Source organism: Ursus maritimus, unplaced genomic scaffold (genome assembly GCF_017311325.1).
Source record: "Ursus maritimus isolate PB19 unplaced genomic scaffold, ASM1731132v1 scaffold_6, whole genome shotgun sequence".
Taxonomy (NCBI): Eukaryota; Metazoa; Chordata; class Mammalia; order Carnivora; family Ursidae; genus Ursus; species Ursus maritimus.
In genome coordinates, this window is record NW_024426774.1 from 51486939 (window position 1) to 51510746 (window position 23808).

Genomic DNA, 23808 nt, shown 5'->3' on the forward strand with positions numbered 1-23808 from the left:
TAGACACTGAATTTCACCATCTTCCTAATCATGCCAGGGTTTTGTACAACTCCACGCTTCACCCTTCAGGGCTCTGCATGCTCAGAGCATCCGTCCTCCGCTGCTTCTACGGCTCTTTTAGAATGTCGCTGGAATGGAAGCTATTCTGTGAAGAACTCCCCGATTCCCCATAGAATTCAAGGCTCTATGGGGGCCAAATTAGGCCGCCCGCCCCCAATTCACTGCAAGGCGGGCACCAGTCGCAACTCTCTACACAAAGGAGAACGTAAGTGAAGCAGAATCGAGTCCAAGGAGACAGTTGCATTTACCATTTGGTTGAAGGAGAACCCATCTTCAGCCCTGAGGAGAAGCCCTATCTCGCCACAAACAAGGGCCCTTTATTTGTCTGTTCCTTCGTTTACTCACTCAAGCAACTGGAGCTGAGCCCCCACGGCTTGCCAGCCCAGTGTTATATTTTGAAAAAAATAAAGAGAGCAAAAAGAATGAATCTGCCACCGAGAATGTCTACATTTATAGAAGAGTATGCTTTGTGAGGGTGACGACGTAAGTAAAGGACCAAGGCCACTGACACTCCCAGGCCCACGAGGCTCTGGAGGGCAGAACCCAGAGCAGAACTGGCTGTACTGTCTCATCTGAGGTCTTTGGGGATAAGCCAGAGAGGTCACCCTCAAGGTCAGTCTTGGAGATGAATTCCTAGGAGTGAACTGACAAGTCAGAAAAGTCCAACGACACTTCTCTTGGTAAATACCAAAAATCCCAGCTGAGCGAAGATGGCCCCATTCGGAGTTGCATTTCACATATCATGACCCCGTATCATATCTGTTCACGTGCACACACAATAATTAAGGACAGCACCATGATTGTCCTGTATTCATCAATGAAGAAGAGAGTATTTCCTTTTTTAGTGGTGATGTTCTTTTTTAAACTACTGAAATAGAGGATACTGAATTCTGGGCCTGTTCTAGGGCTGATGCTTGGAGCATACGTGTGTGTGTGTGTGTGTGTGTGTGTGTGTGTGTGTGTGTATGTAATGTCCAGTGGAAAAAAGATGCCTGGCAGTCACTTGGCTCTTCAGCCCTCCAGCGTGGGGGCGACTCCGGCTGTCCTTGGAGACATAGCCATGAAGCAGTTCAACTTGCCTGGTCCTAGACAAGTTATATGATTTTCTCATAGCTCGGTTTTCTCATCTAAAAAGTTCTTGCCCCAGAGAAATGGTTAGGATGAGTGAGCATGATAATGAACCTGGAAATAAGTTCATTATTCAAAGCCAGGGGCTTATGAATCGTATGCCCACCCACGTCAACGCCTTCAGTAGGCATCCCTCCTCCTCCCAAACAAGCATAGCCACAAAGTCCATGGAAGGTGACTCAGAACTAAGCCATCAGATGAAGTACCACATGATTGGATCCCCCCTTACACTGACCATAATTCGGAGGACCTAGAGACTTTGTAAGGATTCCTCACTCTGCTGCCAGTTAGAGAAGACTCTCAACCCAGGAAATACCCCTCTTAGTTGTTACAATTGAGCTTTCTTGCTTTTCCTGAGGTCTTGAAAAAAGTCATTTTTCTTTGTCTTCTCTTTATACAGAAGGATCACTGTTGGTTGCATGAAATCTCAAAAAGTCCTGCTTTTTTAAACTATGCATTTCGATATTCCCTCTTAAAGAGGACCACTGAGAGCTCATTATAAAGTTGTGTTCATTCTACGTTTGGCTATTTAAGTAGTAGATCTGTCTCCCTTAGGATATGAGGCTTATAGAACTGATGAAAGTTTGGATAATTAATGCTGAACTTGTTCACATATATGGCAGAGTGTTTGACTTCATAGAGCCATTAATTGAGTGTTAGACGTTGTGTTAAGCTCTTTGGGGATAAGTCCAAGATTAGTGAGATATAGATCCTGACCTTCAAGTAGCTAATGATCTTAAACATTGACGTAGAAGAAAAGGTCAGTAAAATACCCTGGAACGCAGAGAAGGGAGAAATGAGAGATTAGTGCTGATGGGAGGAATTCCAGTGTGTTTTCTGGAGATAGTAGCACATGAGCTGTGCCTGAAGGACTGGTGGGATTTGAATGGAGAAAGCTGGAGTAGAGAAGGTTCTAGAAGTCTAGATTCAGACTATGATTTTCAGGGCACTAGGTAAGATCCTTTGTAGGGCTAAATTATGTTATCTGTTCCTGTGAGATTTCTTTATTATTTTTCTGCTGAAACATTAGGAAGGAGATTTGGGCTGCTTAACTCACCAGGCCAAGGAATTATCAGGGCCAACACACATGCTAAGTGATCAGTGCAGCCTGCACCCTGCCCCAGCCAGCCCAGAAGCTCCTTCATGTCTAACACAACCCTTTAGATCTCAAGTATCCCAAGGTTGTCCTTCTGTTTCAGAAACCAGATCTGCCTTCTTCACGTGGAAGTATGACTTCTATGAAAATAGTTAATGAAACTAGGTGGCGTTGCGCAACTCACACCCCACAGTCTGGTACCTAAGTCTCCTGGTGCATATTGACCACAGTGGCTGCCAGGTCGCCTTCCAAAGGCAAATGCAGGGTCAGCACCAGAAGAAAGGGCAGCAGCTCCTCCAACTGAACATAACGAAGGGAGGGAACATTCTTCACCTCAGGGCAAACAGAGCAACTTCATCAAGCGAAAGCTTCTTGCCCTGTTTTCCTCTGGGTGTATGAGACAGCTGCACACGAGGGAAACACAGCCAAACTGGAATCCGTGGAACTTGCCACGGTGCTTTCTTTCTCTTGAAGGATTAAGAAAAGGCTTTTGTGGATGTAAAGAGGGTTTTTTCCCTCCCTCCTCTTTGCGAAGCAATGTAATTTCCTCCCTTGATTTCTGGGCAGAAAGTTTGCATTCCAACAATATGTGCTTTAATTGATTGCAGCTATTAAATCCCTTGGCTTACGAGCATATGGTTCAGGATATAACAGACCCCTGGAATGGTAAATTCAATCATTCTTCTCTCCTTATGCAAGAAACTTGACAACGGCATTGGGAAGAGGAGTGATGAGGGGCTTATGCTCAGTTTGCATACAATAGACTTTAGGGGTTGAGGGCAATGAACTTGAATCCTCACCCCTATGTCTTTGGATCCCACTAAGTTTTCAGACCTGTACCCTGGCTTCTAAATTGGTGAGTGATGCATCCAGGGAGGCCTGTTGCTCTGGGAGTGATCAGAGGATGAGGAAAGCTCCTGACCTGGCACTCCTGCCCAGGGATGCTCCTTCTCACCGTTAGCCTTTAGTGCCTCCACCAGATTGTGCCCCAGCCCATGCTTGCACCAGAACTGCCTGCGGTCCAGTTTATGGCAGAGTCTAAGACGGTTTCTCTTCCTTTAAATGATGAGGATTTGAGAGCAAGATCAGGATATTGGCACCCCCCCCCAGCCCCCAATATATTTTTATTACTGCCTGGCAAATCTTTCGGTAACATTGTTTTCAAGGAAAGAAAAACGGACTACCATAGCATCAGGCTGTTCCTAGAATCACTAATTCTTTGGAGAATGTATCAGCCTTGCCCTGATCTACATACACGAAGCATACGTCTCTGCAGGGAAAAGAGAAACCTAAAGTGTCTATGGTAGAGGAGAAAATTGTATGGATAAAATATAAAATAAAATTTAAATAAAAATATCTATGTTTGCATCTCAGATTTTATCTTTGCAGGTAGGAAACCCTCCCAAACCCTTCTGTCTGTGGCGGCCAGTTCCGTTCAGTTCCTGTTCATCCTTGATTTGGAAAGGACCCAAGACTTCCCTCCCTTCTCCCTCCGATGCAGTGGGGGCCTGGGCCTGACTTAGCTCTGCTTTTCAGGGGCCTGAGTCCCGGGCCAGCCCAGCCAGCTCTCTGCTCCACCTTACCACCCTCTCCATCTGGCTGCACCCCGCTCTGGTCACTTACCTCACTCTCCTCAGCTGGGGGTGGAGGGACCTCCTTGATAATCTGAAAAGAAAAAAAACAGAACAAGTCAGTGGAAATCTCCAGCCACCTGCTTTCTAAGAGGCCTGTTCTCCAGAAGGGCCTTGGTAGTGTGGCCATAATTACCACCGTGATGGGCCCACGCAAGAAAGGCTGAGTCAATGCCATGATGTGTCTTTCTGGGCCGAATAGCTCAGTTAGTTAGAGCCTGATCCAGACTGGAGGTTGTGTTTTCAATTGTATCTGTTTTATGTAGAGAAAAAAATGTTCCACAAGTGACAGTTTCATCTTTCATTTCTCATTACCCAGGTAGCTATCTCACAAATGTATTCACTCATATAGTCACCCAGTTATTCATGCATGAAATCATTTATCTACCCAGCCAAACATCTACACACGTGACAAAGGACTATGCACAACAGAAGAGAAGACGGTGCTGCAGAGATGAGTCAGGCATGCACCACACTCAGGCCGTTGGCAGTCTTGTTAACTGCCACTGGCCCCAGATGGTACCTGCCCAAGGAGGGAGGGTGTGATGGTCAGGCAGACCAGTTCTTGACAGAGGGCAGCAAAAGAGGGGTAACCAGGGATTTCTTTTAGGGCTCTGACTCTCAAGGGGTACAAAGATTGACATTACAGTATTATAAGAGTGTATTCTGCAACTTCCCCATCATCGGTGCTGAACAAGAGAGAGATGCAGACGCTCGGGGCCGGGAAAGCAATCTGGAACCCCTTCTAACCAATGAGAGGATGAATGACACACGGGAGGAGGACAGTTGGGTGACCGTGAGCAGCTTCTCCTCCTGCTTGTCCCCAGTTGGCACGCCTCGTGCATACAAGGAAAGCCCTTGCAGTAATTTAATTTAGAGCCTTTTACAAAGCAGCTTGGCCATTATCTACTGCGACTCCACCATGCCCCTCGAGGCTCCCTCCTGTCACCCCAAGCTTATTAGAATGTTGGGTCCCGGGGCGCCTGGGTGGCACAGCGGTTAAGCGTCTGCCTTCGGCTCAGGGCATGATCCCGGCGTTCCGGGATCGAGCCCCACATCAGGCTCCTCCGCTATGAGCCTGCTTCTTCCTCTCCCACTCCCCCTGCTTGTGTTCCCTCTCTCGCTGGCTGTCTCTATCTCTGTCAAATAAATAAATAAAATCTTTAAAAAAAAAAAAAGAATGTTGGGTCCCCTACATGCAGTCTTTTCCTTAGAGAATTCTGGTAAATACAAAGGTCATTCTATATCTCTTGATGTCCTCGTGCCAGGGCTGGCCGGGCTCACTTTGGCCTGGGTGCTCAGGCCCTGCCCACAGGGCCGACCAGATCCTTACTCTTCTAGTTGGAGAGCTCGCCTGGCTGCTGACCTGGCTGCCTAGTAGGCATCAAGGTCTTCCTCACCTCTCCCTCCTGAACACATGTCTCCGTGATTGGATGATTTGGGGACCTCATCGGGCTCCGATCCCCACTGCTGTCACCCACACTGCCATGATCTGTGAGATCATCTCTGTATGTTGAGACAGGCTGCTGACTTGAGGTTGTATTAACACCAGCCAGGAAACAGCCACTCCAGCCATCTAAAAGGATGGTATTCAATTAATTAAGAGGCAGAGGTTAAGGCCTCCAGGGCTTTCAAGCTGTCGTTTCATCTGCCCCCACTTCCTGGCCACTGTGGGAAGCCTGCTGAAGGTCTTTGGAAAGCATGAAGCCATGATTTTGCTCACCCACTCAACACTGGCTCCGAATTCCTTAAGGGAAACTCTGGGGCGGGCCATTACTGTCCAATGCTGACTTCCTATCACCCCAGAGGCAGGGATGATTTTAAAACAGGAAATGGCCCGAAACTGGAGGGAGAGGTGAGGAGCTGGGGACACCAATCTGGCATGCATCTTTTCTCTTAGGGCAGGGTTGGGAGGGGCGTGAGAGGGAGAGCAGGATACTGAGGAAACACAGACAGATGTTGACAAAAGTGCTGTGGGCAGTGTGCATGGCAAGGACGCTGGGTACGTAGAGGTTCCGTGCAGAGCAGCTGGGCTCTTGTCTTCACAGCGCTGCCAGCTTCCTCCCTCACCACATGGAAGCATAGTGTCATTGTCCAGTGGGAACCCCAGACCTGCTTTTTTCTGATTGTGAAGATCTGACAAGTCCTTGAACCTCCCTGGGCTCTACTGTTCCAATCTGTTAAATGGGAATGATGTAACCTTGTAGAGTCATGATGAGCAATAATGTTTGTAAAACATCTGGTAGAGAGTGGGTGTTCAGTAAATGGTGCACGCTATTATTATTATTATTATTATTATTATTATTATTATTCTCCCCTCCCTTTCTTTCTTTTCTCCTTTCTCTGTCTCTTGCCTTTATTACCCCTTTAACGAAGGTTTCATTTAACCCCCTGCATATACTGATACACTAATGACTATGCGTGGTGGTTTCCACAAGTAAGATAGGAGGCCGGTGCTCATACAGTGGTCAGGAGGCTTGAGAGTGGCCAGGGACTTCAAGGCTGTCAGCAGCAGGATGTCTCATCACATATGTGTATGCACGTGACATCAGCCAGGAAGTGCAGCACCAAGTGGCCTACCATTCAAACCAACCCAACTGTGGTTGCCATTCAGGGTCACTTCTTGAGTTTACTGAATTCTAATTCCAGCTATGTCCCAAGGGGGACCCACAAGACAATGCCAAAATACACAATGTATCGAGTATTAATCAAAGGTGGACTAATTTGTAATCCAGGTTCCATGCTGACACACTGTAAATGGGCACCTGAGCTTCTGGAAAAATGCCACCATGCTCAGGAAAATAGGATGAGGCACCCGTAATCTGGCCTTACTAGTTGGGTGCCTGGTGGTACTGAGCAGGAATGAGGAGGAAGCCTTCCTATTGCTTCAAGCTCCACCACTACCAGTCCTCCCTTGGGACAGCAGGAGAGCGTTTCAAAGAATGACCCAGACAGGCGACGCTGAAGTCATTACATGATTATTCCAAGTCATGAAGCTAGACTGGCTGTCTGTGAGTGAGCCAAATGCCTGTGCCAAGACCAGCACACGGGCCACCCAAAGGAATGCTCTGAGCATGGGGACACGTCAGCCATCTCCACCCCAACCCTCAGAGGGCCAGAGCCCATGCCTAGGAGAGCAGTTGGGCAACACCCCGTGTCGCTCTCGAGCCTGCGGTACCACTGGAGCCTTGCTACACAGACGGGCCCGGGACCCACAGGATAAAACGCCAACTGCCCCACCTCCACCCGGCCTGCGTGATGTGGCCCCCACCTTTCCACCCCACCCTTCTTCACTCTCCCCTTCACTTTCTGCACTTCAGCCTGCTGGTCACCTTCCTGCTCCTTCCATGCACCCTGCTGCGTCTCACTTGTAGACTAAATGGTTTCTATCCCACCCTGCTTTTTCCCTGTGCCTGCACATAACCAGGTTAACACCAACTCATTGACTCATCAACCCAGAGAGATCACCAGTAAACACACCTTCCCTCAAAGATGTCGCCCCTTGACCTCACAGTCCAGGCAAGTTCCCCTTTATGGGATCTCATAGAACTCAGCGTCTTTTGTAGCACTTTTAATTATAATTAACAGATGAATTCAACAGTTCTTTGCTTCCAACTAGTATGACTAGCAAGTGTTTATTTCTAACTAGAATGCGCTGGAATCAGCATTGAGCACTGCCAAGCATAGGCTTGATTTGGCTTACTTCCCTTCTTAGAAGGTTCTGGGAGATTCCTCTTTGTTGTGAGTGGGCTCATCAGATCTTTCCCCATTAGGAGGGAAAAACAGAAGATGGTAAGATCAAAGAGCTCCTTAATAATAAAATGTTTAAAAGGAGAACACCGCTCAATGAACATATTTATAGGATAACATGGTGGAACTGAATGGCAGGATGGAGGGTAAATCTGGGGACACTTTTTGTACTTCTCCTCCAGAGGCCAGCACCACTTTTCCACTTACTAGCATCTTTAGCTTGGATATTTTGAATGGGCAGAAGGTGACCATTTACTTCCTTGGGAGAACTGCCCTAGAGATCCTTCCGCATTGATGGTTGGACTGGTGTGGTGGAGGGGATAAGAAAAATGAGATAGAATGTGGACTTCTGAATTCTATTTGTGTCTCTTTGCTATCTGGGAATTTCTTGAAACTGTCTCTGCTGTGAATTGGGAGAAATGCCCCTACGCCCCTCTCATCTGTTTTAGCCATGTTTGTTTAGAGAGACATGAGATAGGGCCAGATTTGACAAAGACTGTTGTCTGGATAAAGGAAAGAAAAGATCAGGTAGAATCTTATTAAACTGAAGTCTTACTGGCAACTTCTCATTGAGTCAAAACAAATTACAGTCTTGCATACACCCCTGAGTCTGGCTATTGGACATGGTAATGACGATGTGGAGAAAGAGCTGGCGTGGCATGAACACAGTCGGAAGATCAGATATACCCAGGTCCTCTTTGATACCTGGGAAATTTGCTCTGAATTTATGAATCAAGTTCACCTGTTTAGGTCTCTCTAATGCTCTCTTTTAAAATTAATTTTATAAAATGTTAAGGTGAAATAAAGCACCTGGTGAGTTTATTTTGCTTGTTTTTTTTTTCGTCCAGAAGTATTCAAGTTTTGCTCCTAATTTGTATGTTCTGATCTTTGCCACTCTGTTTGCCCTTGCTAACTTTACTGCTGCCGCCCCGTGCAATGGAATGCAGAATGCAATCTACCCAGTTTTTAACACAGGCGCCTCTTCCTTTTCCCAGATGGTAGCCACACTGGCTCACTAGATGCTCCATTTATTTATTTTTTATTTTTAAAGATTTTATTTATTTATTTATTTGAAAGAGAGTCAGAGAGAGCACAGCAGGGGGAGCAGCAAGCACAGGGAGAGGGAGAAGCAGGCTTCCTGCTGAGCAGGGAGCCCGATGTGGGGCTCGATCCCAGGACCCCAAGATCATGACCTGAGCCAAAGGCAGACGCTTAACCGACTGAGCCACCCAGGCGCCCCTGGGTCTTTGCATTTCTAATGAATTCTCATGATGCTTCCGCTCCTGGTCCATGGACCACGCTTTGAGAATTCTGAGTTAGCTTATTTCTAACAATGCTATCCTCAACTAGATATGTGGGGGCATGTTGCTGCTTCAGGCCAGACATTCTGGTTGAGAGTTGCTTATGGCTGATTGGAAACACTGGCTTCAAAAAGGTCTCAGTCTAAAAATTATGGTGTCCCCTGCGTGATTGTCAGGAACTATGGGGTCTCCATAGCCCCCATGGCAGTGTGTTGGGGAAGACACAGAACTGTTTCTGGAGGAAACTCGCAGCTCTGCTCGCAGGCACTCTCTGGCTTTCTCTAGTGAGCATTCGTGCTCACTGTGTGCAGAGCTGGCCATGCCTGGACTCTTGGGCCCAGCCCTGAAGCAGTCCCAGCCACACAGGTCCCTGGGAGCTAGGGACACAGATCTTAGCCTTCACGGTCGGCACCCTTGGCAGTTAACGCAATGAACTGTGTTTGCATCTTTCTTCCGCACTGAACCTCAGTCTCCAGAAGACATGGGCGTACTTGGCCAGCTTTTGTCTCCTGACATGTGGCCCAGTGCTTGTTACTCAGTCACTATTTCTGGGAAGGACGGGCGTGCTTTCCTATGGAGGAAAATGTAAAGGAAGCATTCCTCACTATTCTAAACTTCCCTGCCCCTCCAATAAGCATCCCGGTGATACCAGACTCAGGGCTGATCTCCTGTCTCTCGATCGTCCACATAGATGCTTCTTTAGTAGTTAATACGCTACTAGTGCCAACCGCTGAGCGTCGGTTGTGACACTTAGATGAATCATGAGGCTCTCTTTAGGGTCATAGGCTGAATTTATATTAATTACAGTACTTTACTGGACACATCTATACCCCATTCTATTCCCTAACCCCAGCCTCCAAGTCAATTCACTTGCGTGTAGTTCAAGAATCCACTTTCCAAGCATTGTGTCCCAAACTGAATTTCTGATAAGACTTCCCTAGGGGCGCCTGGGTGGCACAGCGGTTAAGCGTCTGCCTTTGGCTCAGGGCGTGATCCCAGCGTTCTGGGATTGAGCCCTGCATCAGGCTCCTCTGCTGGAAGCCTGCTTCTTCCTCTCCCACTCCCCCTGCTTGTGTTCCCTCTCTCGCTGGCTGTCTCTATCTCTGTCAAATAAATAAATAAAATCTGTAAAAAAAAAAAAAAAGGCTTCCTGAAAATTTGAAGTTGACCTGCACAGTCCCTTTTGTTGCAATACAGGCGTGTAATACGTGAATTTGTTCATATGTGGTAGGTAAACTGGGCATAAAATCAGTAAACTGTGAGATCATGTTACCTCAAAATTTGATTTTTCATGAGATAAAGGAGAAGGTGATATATATACATATATAAAATATAAATAAATATAAATAAATATATAAAATATAAATATAATAACTTTTTGTGTGGTAAAAATCATATAACATATAACATTACATTAACCTTTTTGAAGTGTGAGGGGATTATGTTTGGTGCCGCTGAGTAGCATCGGGTGAACGTGAGATGTTGCCCGGCTGCCATCAGTGACCTGGGAGGGAAACACAAAGCCCCACACACCACATCCGTTTTCTCACTTGCATCCACCCTGGTTCAATGCCAGTGTACACCGTGCTCCTGAGCCTCTGTGCTTTTCCTCATGAGAGCATTTACTATGGCCTCCTCAACACGAGTGCGTGTCCTGGTCATAAGAGCCCAGGGACTGGGTGAAGGAGGAGAGGCTTACACGTGTGGAGGAGCAGCTTGTGAGGAGATGAGAGAAGACGGGGCATCGTGAGACCAATGCGAGTGAAGGTGCCCACACTGAGCTTCATCAGAGGCCACACTGAAGAACGAAAAGAAAGGAGCATGGAACTGAATGGGAGCCACCATTTGCTTTCAAGAGGGTTAGAGGCGTGCGCCATGGATTGAAGAAAAGGCTCTAAGGCCACGAGCAGCAGAGTAGCACTTCCACGGCGTTCGGTCTTACTTAGAGCCACACCAACAGTCTTTTTTGTTATGAAAAGAAGAACCTGGCAAAACAGCAGAAGCTGGATTCCTATTTTAAGCTGGTGCAGAAGGAATAACAAGACAATGAGTCACAGCCATCCACCTCTGGTGTCGTGACACTTTGTCCCAGGAATGTCCTTCCTTCCGTCCTGTCTCCGTAACTCCAAGCCACGGTGCTACATCACACTCACGGCACCAGGAAACTTCGTGTGTCTATTTTTACAAATCAAGGCACAGTGGTGTATTTACTGTAGCATAATTTAAATTAGGGGCTTAATATGCTTAAAATGGTGGAATTTTTACTGAGTTTATTATTAATTTTTTTAGTGGTATGTTTTATTCGACTGCACAGTTTTCAATGTGCTGCTCTCAACTCGTGTCCCCCATGAGTCCTGTTATTTTTGTGGGGCCAAAATTCCATAATGCAGTAGGAACGCATATTATAGGAGAAATGATGGTATTTGGAGAACCTTCCATGTACGTAACAGCCATTGCTAACTGTGGAGAGAACACAGGAACTCCTGACTGGGCCTGACTTCCTTATCTAATGTTTGGTCTCTGTGCTTTCCATATGTATTGGAAAACCTCAAGGAATCTTGAGTAATAATATTCCTTGGGTTTTGGGTAATTTTGGATTGTGAGCTCATGGGGACATTGCATTTACCTGAGGGAATCCTGTGAGGACTGGGCTGAGGGCTCCACCTGCCAGAGAGGATTTGAGTTTCCTTCTGCAGGTTCCTAAGTACTTCCACACTGACCACTTTTCCTAGTGTGCACTTTACAGAACCACAAGTAAGATACATTTGCATTCTAAAACTGAGAGGTTATCGTTCTGCATCTTTAAGGGGACACACACACACACACACACACATACCCCAGACCCACGGCCCATCCTTTTGCACAAGTTCCCAGCTTCAGGCAGAAGCCTCCATTTCAACTCCCACACTTTGAAGGGCCTATGTAAGGCTATTTCTTAAAAAAGATTTTATTTATTTCTCAGAGAGACAGAGAGAGAGCACAAGCAGGGGGAGCATCAGGCAGAGGGAGCAGAGGGAGAGGGAGAGGGAGAAGCAGGCTCCAAGGAGCCTGATGCAGGACTCAATCCCAGACCCTGGGATCGTGACCTGAGCCGAAAGCAGACACTTAACCAATTGAGCCACCAGGCATCCCTATATAAGGCTATTAAAACAAATGTCTAGGTTATTGAGATCAAAAAAATCTCCTGCCCCTCAGACAGCCACTGCTTTAGGGTCAGCCAACCGTCTGATTTCCAGATCCTTCTTTATTTTGGCCCTGGAAACGTCTTCTATTCTCTTATGAGCCTGGCTATGTATTTGAAACAACTTTTATTACATTTTTTTCTAGGAGTTTTTTTTCCCCCTTTGTTTTGCTATGTAGTCCTCACTGTATCACTGTCAAGAGTAATTTCTTTTTCACAAATGATTGTTTCTTGCATGCTCAGAGGGGTTGGCTCAAATAAATATTGTATTTAGATGGCTAAAGTTTTTTGGGGCCTTAGATTTAAAACACTGCTTATCCCGAGACTTCTGGGTTAATCTCTTAGCACCGACTCTTCAGCTGCCTCCTGGCCTCATAGGTTCTGTGCGAGGAGAAGCCCTCAGAACAGAGCTGTGCAGAGAAGAAAGGCCAGTCGAGCTCCGAAAGCCATCTAACAAGGGCATTAATATCACAGGTAGAAGGGGAGGCTTGCTCTTGTGCTTTAAATTCTAGACTAACTTTATCATAACTATTCTTCTCATTAAAATTACAAAAGCCAAGGGAAAATGGGCAACCTGATGTGGAAGACATCCAGGAAGTATGAAACGCTAGCTAACAGCAGATAAGTGGATCTTTCTACTCTACGAACAACACAAATGTCACGGAAACCTCACAGCTGATCGGAGTGGGTTCGTGCCGGCCAAGTACCGCCCGGATCCAGTAATTGGACACTGTAGTCAAGCAGAGGCTGTAGTGCCAAGGGTGCAGATCTAGAATGTAGTACAAGAAATTGTCATAGAAATGAGGTCAACTTTTTTCTTTTTTGCATCTGGGACTCAAATTTCAAATGTTTTTGGCCCTCTAAGTCTCCTCTCCCAATGCCTCAGTAACTAAAATGAGAGTAGTGAGGGACAGGCATTTTCACATCAGTTGATCGGGCCTCCGGGGCTCACATGGTAACTTAAAAGAATAGCTCTGCATATTCTCCATTCGATGATATGTCACCGTCACTGCAAAACTCTCTTAAGTGAAACAGTTAAAAGCAATCCATGAATTCAGATCTCCTGAGGCTTGGGGGAGGAGTGTCTGGTCTGCCTAGGTTATGGGCAAGACGACTCCAGCCACAAGTTGTGCCTATGGGATCTGAGCAGGGCACCCAGGGAACGAGGAAGGCTTGATGATGTTCACAGCATGTCAATCTTGTTCTAGCGGGCCAGGAAAGAGGCCACACCTCAGAGCTCAGGAATCTGCTCTTTCCGCTGCTTGAGCATTCTCTGGGACTATGTTTCCCAGACACTATTTGGTAGAATACTCATGTCTTTCCAGGTGTCAGTACATTAATAGGTATTTGGAAGGGCGGGGGGATAGGGACAGGCTAAGGAAGGGCTCCAGGGTCAAAATAGGTTTGGACATTCGCAACACAAATTATCTTATTAAACGCTCGGAGGTGTCCTACAGTGAAGACCGTTATTCAATTTAGTTTAATGGTGTCTTTCAAACTCATGGTCTAAATACCCCTGGCCCGAAGTATGCCTACTCACATCTTGTAGGTACCACTGTCCTGTGGACATAGTTTGGAAATGCTGTCCCGGATTACTTACATAATAGAATCCTCAGGTCGTTCGGATGTGTAACCAGGTTTGAGAACCACGGGCCAGGGAATCTTGAAAGGGAGGAGTAGATTCACTTATAGGAGGTAAGAATGTAAAGAAGCAACTTTAGAGGCAATATGGTTCCAACGTTTAAATTTTACAGATGAGGAAATCAAGGTGAGGGGATTTGCCCGATCCTGTGAGTGAAGAGGGGGGTATCTATTGGAACCCAGTTGTCTTGAATGACAGCTCAGGTCTGCTCATTCCACCCAGCAGGCATGGGGCTCGTGGTGCCTGGGTTATAAGGCAAGTGGCAAGGCCAGCCTGGCAGGGACAAGGGGAGGCACGAAGCCAGGTAGAGACGAGAACAGACTGGGTGTGTGGGCTGTGTGGTGCGGAGCTCCAGAGGTGAGGGCAGGCCCTGGCAGAGCTCTGTATGCCGGTCAGGAATAATCTCGTAAGCTGCAGAGTGAGGAGTGTCCAGATGGGAATGGGTGGAGGCTCGAAAGAGATCCAGAAAGCATGAGGAGTCTAGGCCCGAGATGCATGGCTAAGCAGCTGCTCGTACCAGTCGGGTTTCTATTAAACAAACGATCAGTAAATCCCTTGGCTGGTGTTAAGCTTGGCTGTCTGGCCCTACCGACTAAATGTTATGCTTAAAGGTGTGGAAAGACTTTATTTTTGAAGACTTTATTTTTATTTCAAGAAGGCATATCAGGTTCTTGATTAATTTTGGTCCCTTCCAATTTGTCACTGGAGATGTCGAAGGGACTTAATTTGTTGAACTCTTCTTGAAACTCAATAAAGTGAATTAAACATGGGCTTTTATACACGCTTTAAAACTGCTCATAAGATACCTACAGAGGCATTAAAAACAAAAGAGAGCAGAATTTCGCTTCTGTAGGGAGAAACTCTGGATACATGCACACTACCCTTTCCCTACAAACTGAATAACAATATTTGCCCTTATTTGAACAGAAATATAATGATTTGATCTCAGCTAAATAGCACGGTTTAATTGTAACTTTATAGCAGGATCTCTTTTGTTTTCTTTCTAATAGTGATAAAAACATATAAGCTAAAACTTACCATCTTAACCATTTTTAAGTGTATAGTTCAGTAGTGTTAAATTTATTCACATGGTTATACAACCAACCTCCAGAGTTTTTTCATCTGGCAAAATATGGCAAGATCTTTTCACCTGGGGTTCCTGACATGCCATTAACCTCCCAATAACACGGGCACATTTCTATGATTTTATTTAAGAAACGGATATAAATGTCTTTTGTTATGCAATTTTTAAAAAAAGATTTTATTTATTTATTTGACAGAGACAGCCAGCGAGAGAGGGAACACAAGCAGGGGGAGTGGGAGAGGAAGAAGCAGGCTCTTAGCGGAGGAGCCTGATGTGGGGCTCGATCCCGTAACACCGGGATCACGCCCTAAGCCGAAGGCAGACGCTTAATCGCTGTGCCACCCAGGCGCCCCTTGTTATGCAATGTGATACATATCAAACATTACATGTAACATCCATGTAATGTCTGAAATGCAGGACTCCCTGAATTTCTAGAATAGTTCCGTGCTCTCATATCACTGATTCACTGTTGACTTTTTTCTCTACACATTCAAGCCATTCAAAACATTTACTCTTCTAATATATTTCAGCTCTTTTTTTAATGAGCCTCTTCTTATTTTCATTTCCTAATCTTCTTTTTTGAGTTCAGTTGAGAGATTTCAATAATACTGGCCCAAACTTATGAGTAGATGGAGTGGCCAGCACCTGACTTGGTACCGTGATGCCCCTTGTGGGACTGAGGCAGGGCTTTATTTCTTTCTGGTAAAATACTGGCCCTTGGATTTCCTTTTTGAAAATGCAAAGAAGTCTGGCGTGCTCAGTCTCCCTCAGTGTGGGTGTTTTTGTGCCAGTGAATACATGTAGGAATCTCAGAAGCCAAAGGTGTACCTGGGGATCCCGAGGGCCAGGTTGGGAAACACTAATAGGTTTTGATCCAGGATCTGGCCAATTACTTCTCTCTCTCCATCAGTCATGACTGATAGATGCTACTCTGCTACAGGGGCAATAAGTTACCCCAGGTTCCATCTAGCTGGAAGATAAAGCCCAGATGGGAGTGGGGTCCTGTAGGAAAGACAAAATGCAACGGGGAGCGCTGGTCACCCTTCACATTTCTTCTTCCAGACAGGGCCAGCAGGAAGCAAGGATGCTGAGGCAGAGGGCAGGCCTGATAGTACCCACTATGTCTGGTCTGGTCATACTTGTCATTACATTTTAAAATGCTCTTTATGATCAGTACATAGCAACCTGAGTACCCGCCCTTCTATTCCAGGATTTTGTGGACTGCCCCCTACCCCTGCCCCTTAGCCAGCCATGAAAGGGTTAATGTTTGGCTCAGTTGGGGTGGGGAGCCTTATAAGGTTGTTAAATATTTTGTACATCATTCCTGGAGAAAACTTTGCAGCACAGACAAGCTCTCATACTCCACATGTCACGAGACTCTTCTATTCCCTGGCTGTTTGCCCTCATCACGATGCAGCTTTCGTACCAGGTCATGGGGCATTTCCTGCACTTGGGGCAGGGCAGGGGGAGTGACAGAGGAAGGTTTCAGGACCATCATTCACAAGGATGCCCTCTGCCAGTCCCACAACTGTGGGTAGAGGTGCTGTCCCTCAAAGGAGAGAAACGTCTTGCATCCTCGGAACCAGGATCCCGGGATGGGTATGGGGGCAGGGAGCTGATGTTTGCCCTGCTTCCTGTGTACTCCCTTTAGAAAACACATGACTTTATCCTCTCTCCTCAGACATCATCACTCTTCAAGAAAGCCAGTGGTCAACAAGTAGTTTTTTGGGGGCATACCAAGCATCACAGCTCTGGCCAGCTTTCAGAAATAGGGGTGAGGGCAGTTTTTATAGACATCATAAACAGGAAAATTAATCTCCAAGATCTTGCCTTGTAAAGAAATCCTTTGGGACTTACAAAATCAGATCACATTAACATATTTTGGCCACCTTCCAAAGCAACATGGGCTTAAGCAGATAAATTCATTGAAAAATATTTTGAATATTGCAAAACAATCTGGCCTGGGGTGACACTGCTTCCAGTAATGAAAGACATTAATTCAGAGATATTTCCCTGGAAATTAAAACCACAATGAAATATCACCTCGCACCAGTTAGAAGGGTCGGCGATCATCAAAAGACAAAAGATAACAAACACTGGCGAGGATGTGGAGAAAAGGGAACCCTTGTGCACTGTTGGTGGGAATGTAAATTGAAGCGTGGAAGTTCCGTGAAAAATTAAAAATAGAACTACCATATGATCCAGCAGTCCCACTTCTGGGTAGATCTCCAAGGAAATAAATCATGATTCTGAAGTAGTATCACCTCTGTGTTCACTGCAGCATTACTTACACTAGCCAAGACGTGGAAACAACCCAAGTGTCCGTCGCGGGTGAACGGATAAAGAAACCGCAGTACACATACACAACGGAATAGTGTTCAGCCGGACAAAGAAGGAGCTCCTGCCGTTTGCAACCACCTGGACACACCTCGAGGGCGTTATGCTAAGTGAAATAAGTCAAACGGAGAAAGACAAGCGCTGTGTGATGTCACTTACATGTGGAATTTAAACAAAACAAAACACAACTAGAAACAGATCATATCTGCGGTTGCCAGAGGTGGGGCTGGAGGGGTGGGAGGTGGGGGAATTGGGTGAAGGGGGATGTTAATGCACAGTAGGGTGACCAAAGTAAAGAAGACTGTATGGTATATCGGATAGTTGCTAAGAACTGCTAGGAGAGTAAATCTTAAAAGTTCTCAACACAAGGGAAAAAATTTGTAACTATGTGAGATGACGGATGTTAATCAAACTTATTATGGTAAACATTCTGCAATAGATACATCTATCAAATTATGTTGTATACCTTCGACTTATGCAATGTTGTGTGTCAATGATATTGCAATAAAACTAGAAAGAAGAGACATTTCCCACCAGTATAAATGGAATGCTATGGAATTCGGGAATATATTCCTATTATAGTAACTAGTTTTTAGTATTGATAACACTGCCCAGCATTTACTGTGTGCAGGGTACTGCTCTAAGCAGTATGCGCATGAACTCTTTTAGGCTTCGCCATCTACCCATGAGGTCAGCGCTCTTATTCTCTTTCTTACACAATTGAGGAAACTGAGGTACAGAGAGGTTACGTAACTTGCCCAAGATCACACAGCTAGTAAGCGATGGAGCGCTACCTCCATCCGTACTATTGTTCCTAGCCGTCCCCACCCAGAAGTACCTGTTTTTGAGAATGAAGGGGACCGGGTGAGTGGGGTGAGGCCTACTACAATAGGAGACCTGCTGTTCAAGGCCGGCCAGCCGCCACCATTACCGCCACCCCTGGCCACCCCTTTCTTTAAGAGCCCACTGCAAAGGCTCGTTGGTTTGGTTTTTTTTCCTCAGAATTTCAGACTTGAAAATGTGCTTGTTTTTAAATCACCATAGAAAGCACCTTGGCTGACTCATGGGTTTTTTTTTTACCCTCAAAATAAAGCGGTTGTGAGGGCTTAAGTACTGAAAACACCACTTAGCTTCCGGGGCTGCTGTGGGAAGAAGGCGTGCGGAGTCTGGATGAATCCATCCAGTCTGGCTTGCACTGGCTGACCCGAGGTTTGCGCCTGTCCTGGGTCCCTCCTGCACACACGTGTTCGGATCCACTGAAGCAATCTTTCCCTCAACACCCAGGGCCTCTGCTGGTGCAAGAGCCTCTTTTCTTTCCAGAAGTCCCTGCCACATGGATCCACATCCTGGTCAAGCTTCTCCTCCCCTTCCTTTACCACCACTTTAAAATGTCATTCGAAGCCCTCTCCCCACCCTCTCGAGTCCAGCGCTCTGTGAGTGCTCGGCTCTTGCTGAGCTCGGTTGCACACACCGACGTGAGTTCCCTTGCACTGTGCACGGATTGCTCAGAGAGGGAATGAAGACAAGTTCTTGCCTGGAGAGGCTCACTGTCTCCCCTGCGGGCCCCTCCATGGAGATACAGAGAATGCAAGATGCTAGGCAGCAGGACAGGGCTCACCTCAAACTCACCTGGGCTTTACCACGCATGCTCTGATTTGCAGAAAGGCAAGGCGTGGGCTGGAAGTAGGCATGTGAAAGCGATTTTTTTTTTTCAATTTGGATATTATTTTGTTTGGACTTTTCCTAGCCTAGGGGCCAGGGAACAAAAATTGATAAACAGGCACATTTCATTTGGGTGCAGCAGGTGACGGTGGGTTATTCCAGGCCTGAAGCTATCTGGGGAGACATTGGCCAGAGCCACGGGGTGGCTCCTGATGACGATGATGGGGAGGAGACAGATTTTTTACTCATTTTGTAGCAGAAGTGCTTAGACTAGTGCTGGGCACACGGTGGATGCGTCCTAGAAATGTTAGCTAAAAAATAATGAAATTAAGGCAGACTCCACTCATGATTGTTAGAAAGAAAGAGGCCAAAGGCAGTCTCTCAGGCAGGCAGACTAGCTACTAAGGCCAAGGGGCCTTGAAGAGTATCAGCTGGTGCAACTCAACACGTGTGTATGCGTGTGTGTGCGTGTGTGCGCGTGTGTGTACACGTGTGTGTACGCACACGTGCGTGTGTGTGTGTACGTGATACATGTCAAATATCACTCATCGCTTACAGTATCCTGTGGGTCCTTCCTAAGCCCTGGAACCAGAGCGGCCACCTCGACTGCCCTACCTGAAGGCCGTGTCCACGGGCCACCTCACTCCCTAACCCATACTGATTCCTAACGACTCGTGGTTCCATGGAGCAGTGTCAGTTTGTGCCAACTTTGTATAAATTGTATAAACAACGCAAAATTTGTCCTTCATCTTTTAAGAGTTTTTTTTTGTCAACCTCTCCTCCTCACAGTCCTGTTAAGCTTGTGTCCCCTTCTGCTGGAGGCCAGAGGTGAGGAGGAGGAACCTGGGGCACTTACCACGGTGCAGCAGAGCGGCCAGAACCACCAGAGGAGAGCCAGGGCCAGCAGCAGGAACAGGATCAGCAGGGCGATTGCCAGGATGGAGCCATCGGACTGTGGGGCCAAGAAAGAAGATGGTCAGCAGTGGGGCAGGCCACGGGGGCGACCCGTGACACCTGGAGCCTCCCCCTCCCCGCCCTCCCATTGCCAATATGCAGATTCAAGGCCAGAGAAGGGCACTGCCTCGCCAAACAAATGGATGGAACCCTGCCCAGCATCTGGGCAACACACTCCACATAGCCAATTCTCACGAGAAACGGATTTGTGTTTTCAGAAGGCCCTGCTCTTCGCTTTGGACAACACGCTGAGGGGCCAACCCCACAAGGGCCAGAGCAGGCACTTGCCCACGCAGCTGGACGTTGAGGTGGCCTGTGACTGCTCCTTGCCTCTGGCCCATCACCCTCTGCCTGGTGACATCCTCCTGCTCTCTGGCTCTGCTGTTCCGGCCACCGCCTCACTGCCCTCAGGACCGTTCTACTCAGGATTCGGCCTGCTCCCCCGGACTCGTTCACAGAGATGCCCGGGACCGATGCAGGGGGCAGAGTCTAGAGCCAGTTGACAGGACAAGATAAGGGGCAGATGATTCTGGGGAGGGAGGAGCAGCTGATACAGAACCGGGGAGGCAAGGGGAGCGGTGGCGGAGTCAACGCTGCTGTGAGATCGCGTGGCTGTCAACTTGGGGGTGAGGCAGGCGCCCAAGACAAATTTTGCCCATTTCGAAACATGTTAGTGTTCGAGGGCTGCCGGCTCAAAGAAGCAGATGGAAGTCTCTTCCACCTGCCCTGGCTCCCAGCTGCTGGGAGCGGAAATGGGCTCAACTCTGGGGCTGGGGGAGGGGGCAGGTTGAGGAGCAACTCGTCATAGGTGCTGATTGTCATGGTGCTCTTTCTGAGTAAAGCTGGGAATTCCACTTTGAGGGCCCCTAAATTATCAGGTATGTTCACACCTAAATGTTGTTTTCAATTAAGGAATGGCTAATGATACATTATGGAACTACCATGCCATTGATTACTGTGTAGACACAGTTTTCGAATAATATTGAAATGACAGGAGCAACATTCCTGATATAATGAGTGGATTTATGGATAAATGTCAGGAGTGAAAGAGAAAGACTGAAATTTACTAAATATTTACTAAAATATTAATAGTGGTTTTGCGGGTTGTGGGTTTACAGAGATTTTCTTTAAAAAACCTCTGTCTTTTCTTTTTTTAAAGACAATTTGTAGTAAGAAGACAAACTACTGAAGTTGTTCTTTAAAAATCTGTCCTTGGGGCTCCCCGCTTTGGTGTCTGAGCTCGCCTGGCCCAGAGGTTCTTACCCAGGGCCAGTGGGCCTACAGGGTACACAGCACGGCTCAAGGGGGTGGAAACTTGTGACCCTCTCCAAATTACACCCGTGACCATCATGACCTTTGTCTTCGGGGAGACCACTGACCGCATGATCAGGTTCTCAGAACTGCCCCCCAACCCCCGGCCCATTGATGAGGAGCGAGGTTGGGCGGCCCGTTCAGGGGAGTGCAGCAGGTTAATGGCAGGGTTGGGACTTGACTCACTCCCACTCTGAGTGCTCCGTGGGGGCTCCTGGAAGCGGTTTAAAGGCAGCTCTTACTCCCTGGAATGTCTTTAACCAAAAAGCCAGGAACTAAACACCGTGGTCCAACCCAGCCGAGGCCTGGGAATGCCAGATTGCCCCTGCGGGAGGTGCGGCCTCACAGATGCAGGTGCAGGGCTGGGCAGTGGGCAGGGAGGGAGCACAGACCCCAGAAGGTGGATGTGGCCCTGCAGAGAGGCCGCTGCTGGACCCACAACAAGGATGCGTGAACTATGGCAGGGAGGGGTACTCTCAGAAAGGACGCAAAGAACTCAGGAGTGTTTCCCAAACTTACTGTCAGGCAAGGATAACTCTTAACCCCTCAGTCCCTGCATTCCACAGCCATGAATGGAGACACTCAACCTCAGCCACCCCACTGCCCTGACGGCCGCACAAAGGAGCCAGCTAGGTGCACGCAGACGCGGCGGGCAGCTGGCACGACAGCTGTCGGGGCAAGCACTGCGCCGTACCTCACCCTCCCTCCATGTCCTCACCACAGCGGACATGGGGGGGGGGGTTGCACATCGTCAATCTGCTGGCACTTAGAATAATAAATAGTTCTCGTTACTGAGAGGCGCGTAAAACAGCAGTCTTTTAGTATCGAGTTGTAATTCAGGGAAGCCTACAGACTACATTTATTCCCATTATACTCCATCTCCCTGCTCCTGAATTTATTTTTCATTTTAGATAGAGGAACCGAAGCAGGAAGGCTCAGCTATTGTGGGGAAAAGGTTTTACTTCCTTCTGGAAGAAGGTTTCCTGCGAAACAGGGAGGGAGAAGGACCTGGCTGGCAAGGGGAGAGAGGAGGCTTCTGCCCTGAGGGAAGACTCCCTGGCTTGAGACGCACAGACGCACCTATGTCTGCCTCCCCCCCACCCCCCTGCCAAGCTGGGTCTGCCCCTTACAAGCCATGGATCTCCTGGGCTGTAGTGGAAGAGGAGGAGGAGGAGGGGGAAGGGGAGGAGGAGGAGGAAGGGGGAGGAGGAGGGGGAGGGGGGAAGAGGAAGGGGAGGAGGAGGAGAAAGAGGATTGAGGGGGAGGAAAGGGAGGAGGTGAAGGATGGGGAGGAGGAGGAGGAAGAGGAGGAAGAGAAGAGGAGGGGGAGCAGGGGGAGGAGGAGGGGAATTAGGGAGACAGCTTGGGGCTCAGGAAGGGGTAAGGTGCAATGAGGGGAGTGGGAATGCACGGGGCCAGGACCTCCTGGCAGGACTTTGTCCTGCTCTGGAGACAGCCTGGGATACAGCCCCCAAATGCACTGCCTGCTTTTCAAGCACTTCCCACAATCATTACATATACACCAAGTGCGAAAGAGCCACCATCAAACACAGGGCAGGAATTCTTGATAACCTTAGACCTGAAGCCAATGTGTTCCTGGGAGATAACATATACATGCGACCCGTGAAGGTCCTTCACGTATTCATTCCACAAACGTTTATTGACGATCTGTTCTGTGCCCATTGAGCAGACCTCAAGGATGCAAGATCGATTAGACAGAACCAAGGTGCTCACGTCTGCCGAGGGAAGCTGTATAAACAGTGAACCATGTGCAGGGGGCTGCGTGTGATGCAACAGCTGTATACCCCGCACCTGTTATGTGTCAGGTAGTGAACAGTTAGACGGTCTCTATTATGGAATTTACATTCTGGTGGAATAAGGATAATGACGATGCTGATGACGATAACTGTTACTCGTACAGCTACCATACATGAAACACTAAGTGCCAAGCACTGTTCTTTCTAACTACTAACAGGCTTTCCCTATGTTAGCTCGTTTAATTCTCATTAACAACCAGATGAATTTAATATTATTTCTCTCACCTTATAGATTAAAATCCTGAGGCAAGGACAGGTGAAGGAACTTGCCCTAGGTCCCAGGAAGAAACCAGAATTTAACCTGGGCTGTTCAGTTCCATACCCCACAGGTTTAACCAGCCGGCTGTTGCTCTCAGCAGGGGCTAAGAACCGAGGGCCTGGGAGGTAAGCACGCCAGAGAGGAGGTGGCGCTGGAGCTCTGGCCCTGCAGGGTGGAGGGGAGGTTGGCATTCCTGCAGAGCAAGGCACGCGGTGGCAGCGAAAGGGGTGGGAAACCTCACCATCAGAAGCCATGCAAGCCCAGCCGAGGAGCATGGCTTCTATTCTGAGCCCAGAGGGACCCGGGTGGGGGCGGGGCACAGTTTTCAGATTTATTTCTCGGGAAGCAAACGCTATCGACATTCTAGAGTATGGACTCCAGGAGGGGAAGATTGGGGGTCAGAGGCCCAGGTGGAGGGCTGCCTCAATGCTGTCTAGTTCTCGCACGGTGACATTGTACAGGGTCACCCTTCTGGAACTTTTGCATTTTCATGGATGTGTTCAGTATTAATATAACTAATAATAGCTGACTGTTACTGTGTGCTATCTACATTCCTGGCACTATGCAAAGTGCTATATACACATTATCTCATTTA

The 23808-nt window shown here is 47.6% G+C and overlaps 1 protein-coding gene across 1 annotated transcript in view; it reads right to left on the reverse strand.

The window, feature by feature from the left end:
- ANTXR1 (ANTXR cell adhesion molecule 1) overlaps positions 1-23808 on the reverse strand; it is a 214224-nt gene that overhangs the window by 63731 nt on the left and 126685 nt on the right. Inside the window, exons 13-14 of the mRNA XM_040623392.1 lie at positions 19729-19824; positions 3908-3949 (exon numbers count right to left, since the gene is read on the reverse strand). Coding sequence (XP_040479326.1) covers positions 3908-3949; positions 19729-19824 — 138 coding nt within the window. The remainder of the gene's footprint in view (positions 1-3907; positions 3950-19728; positions 19825-23808) is intronic.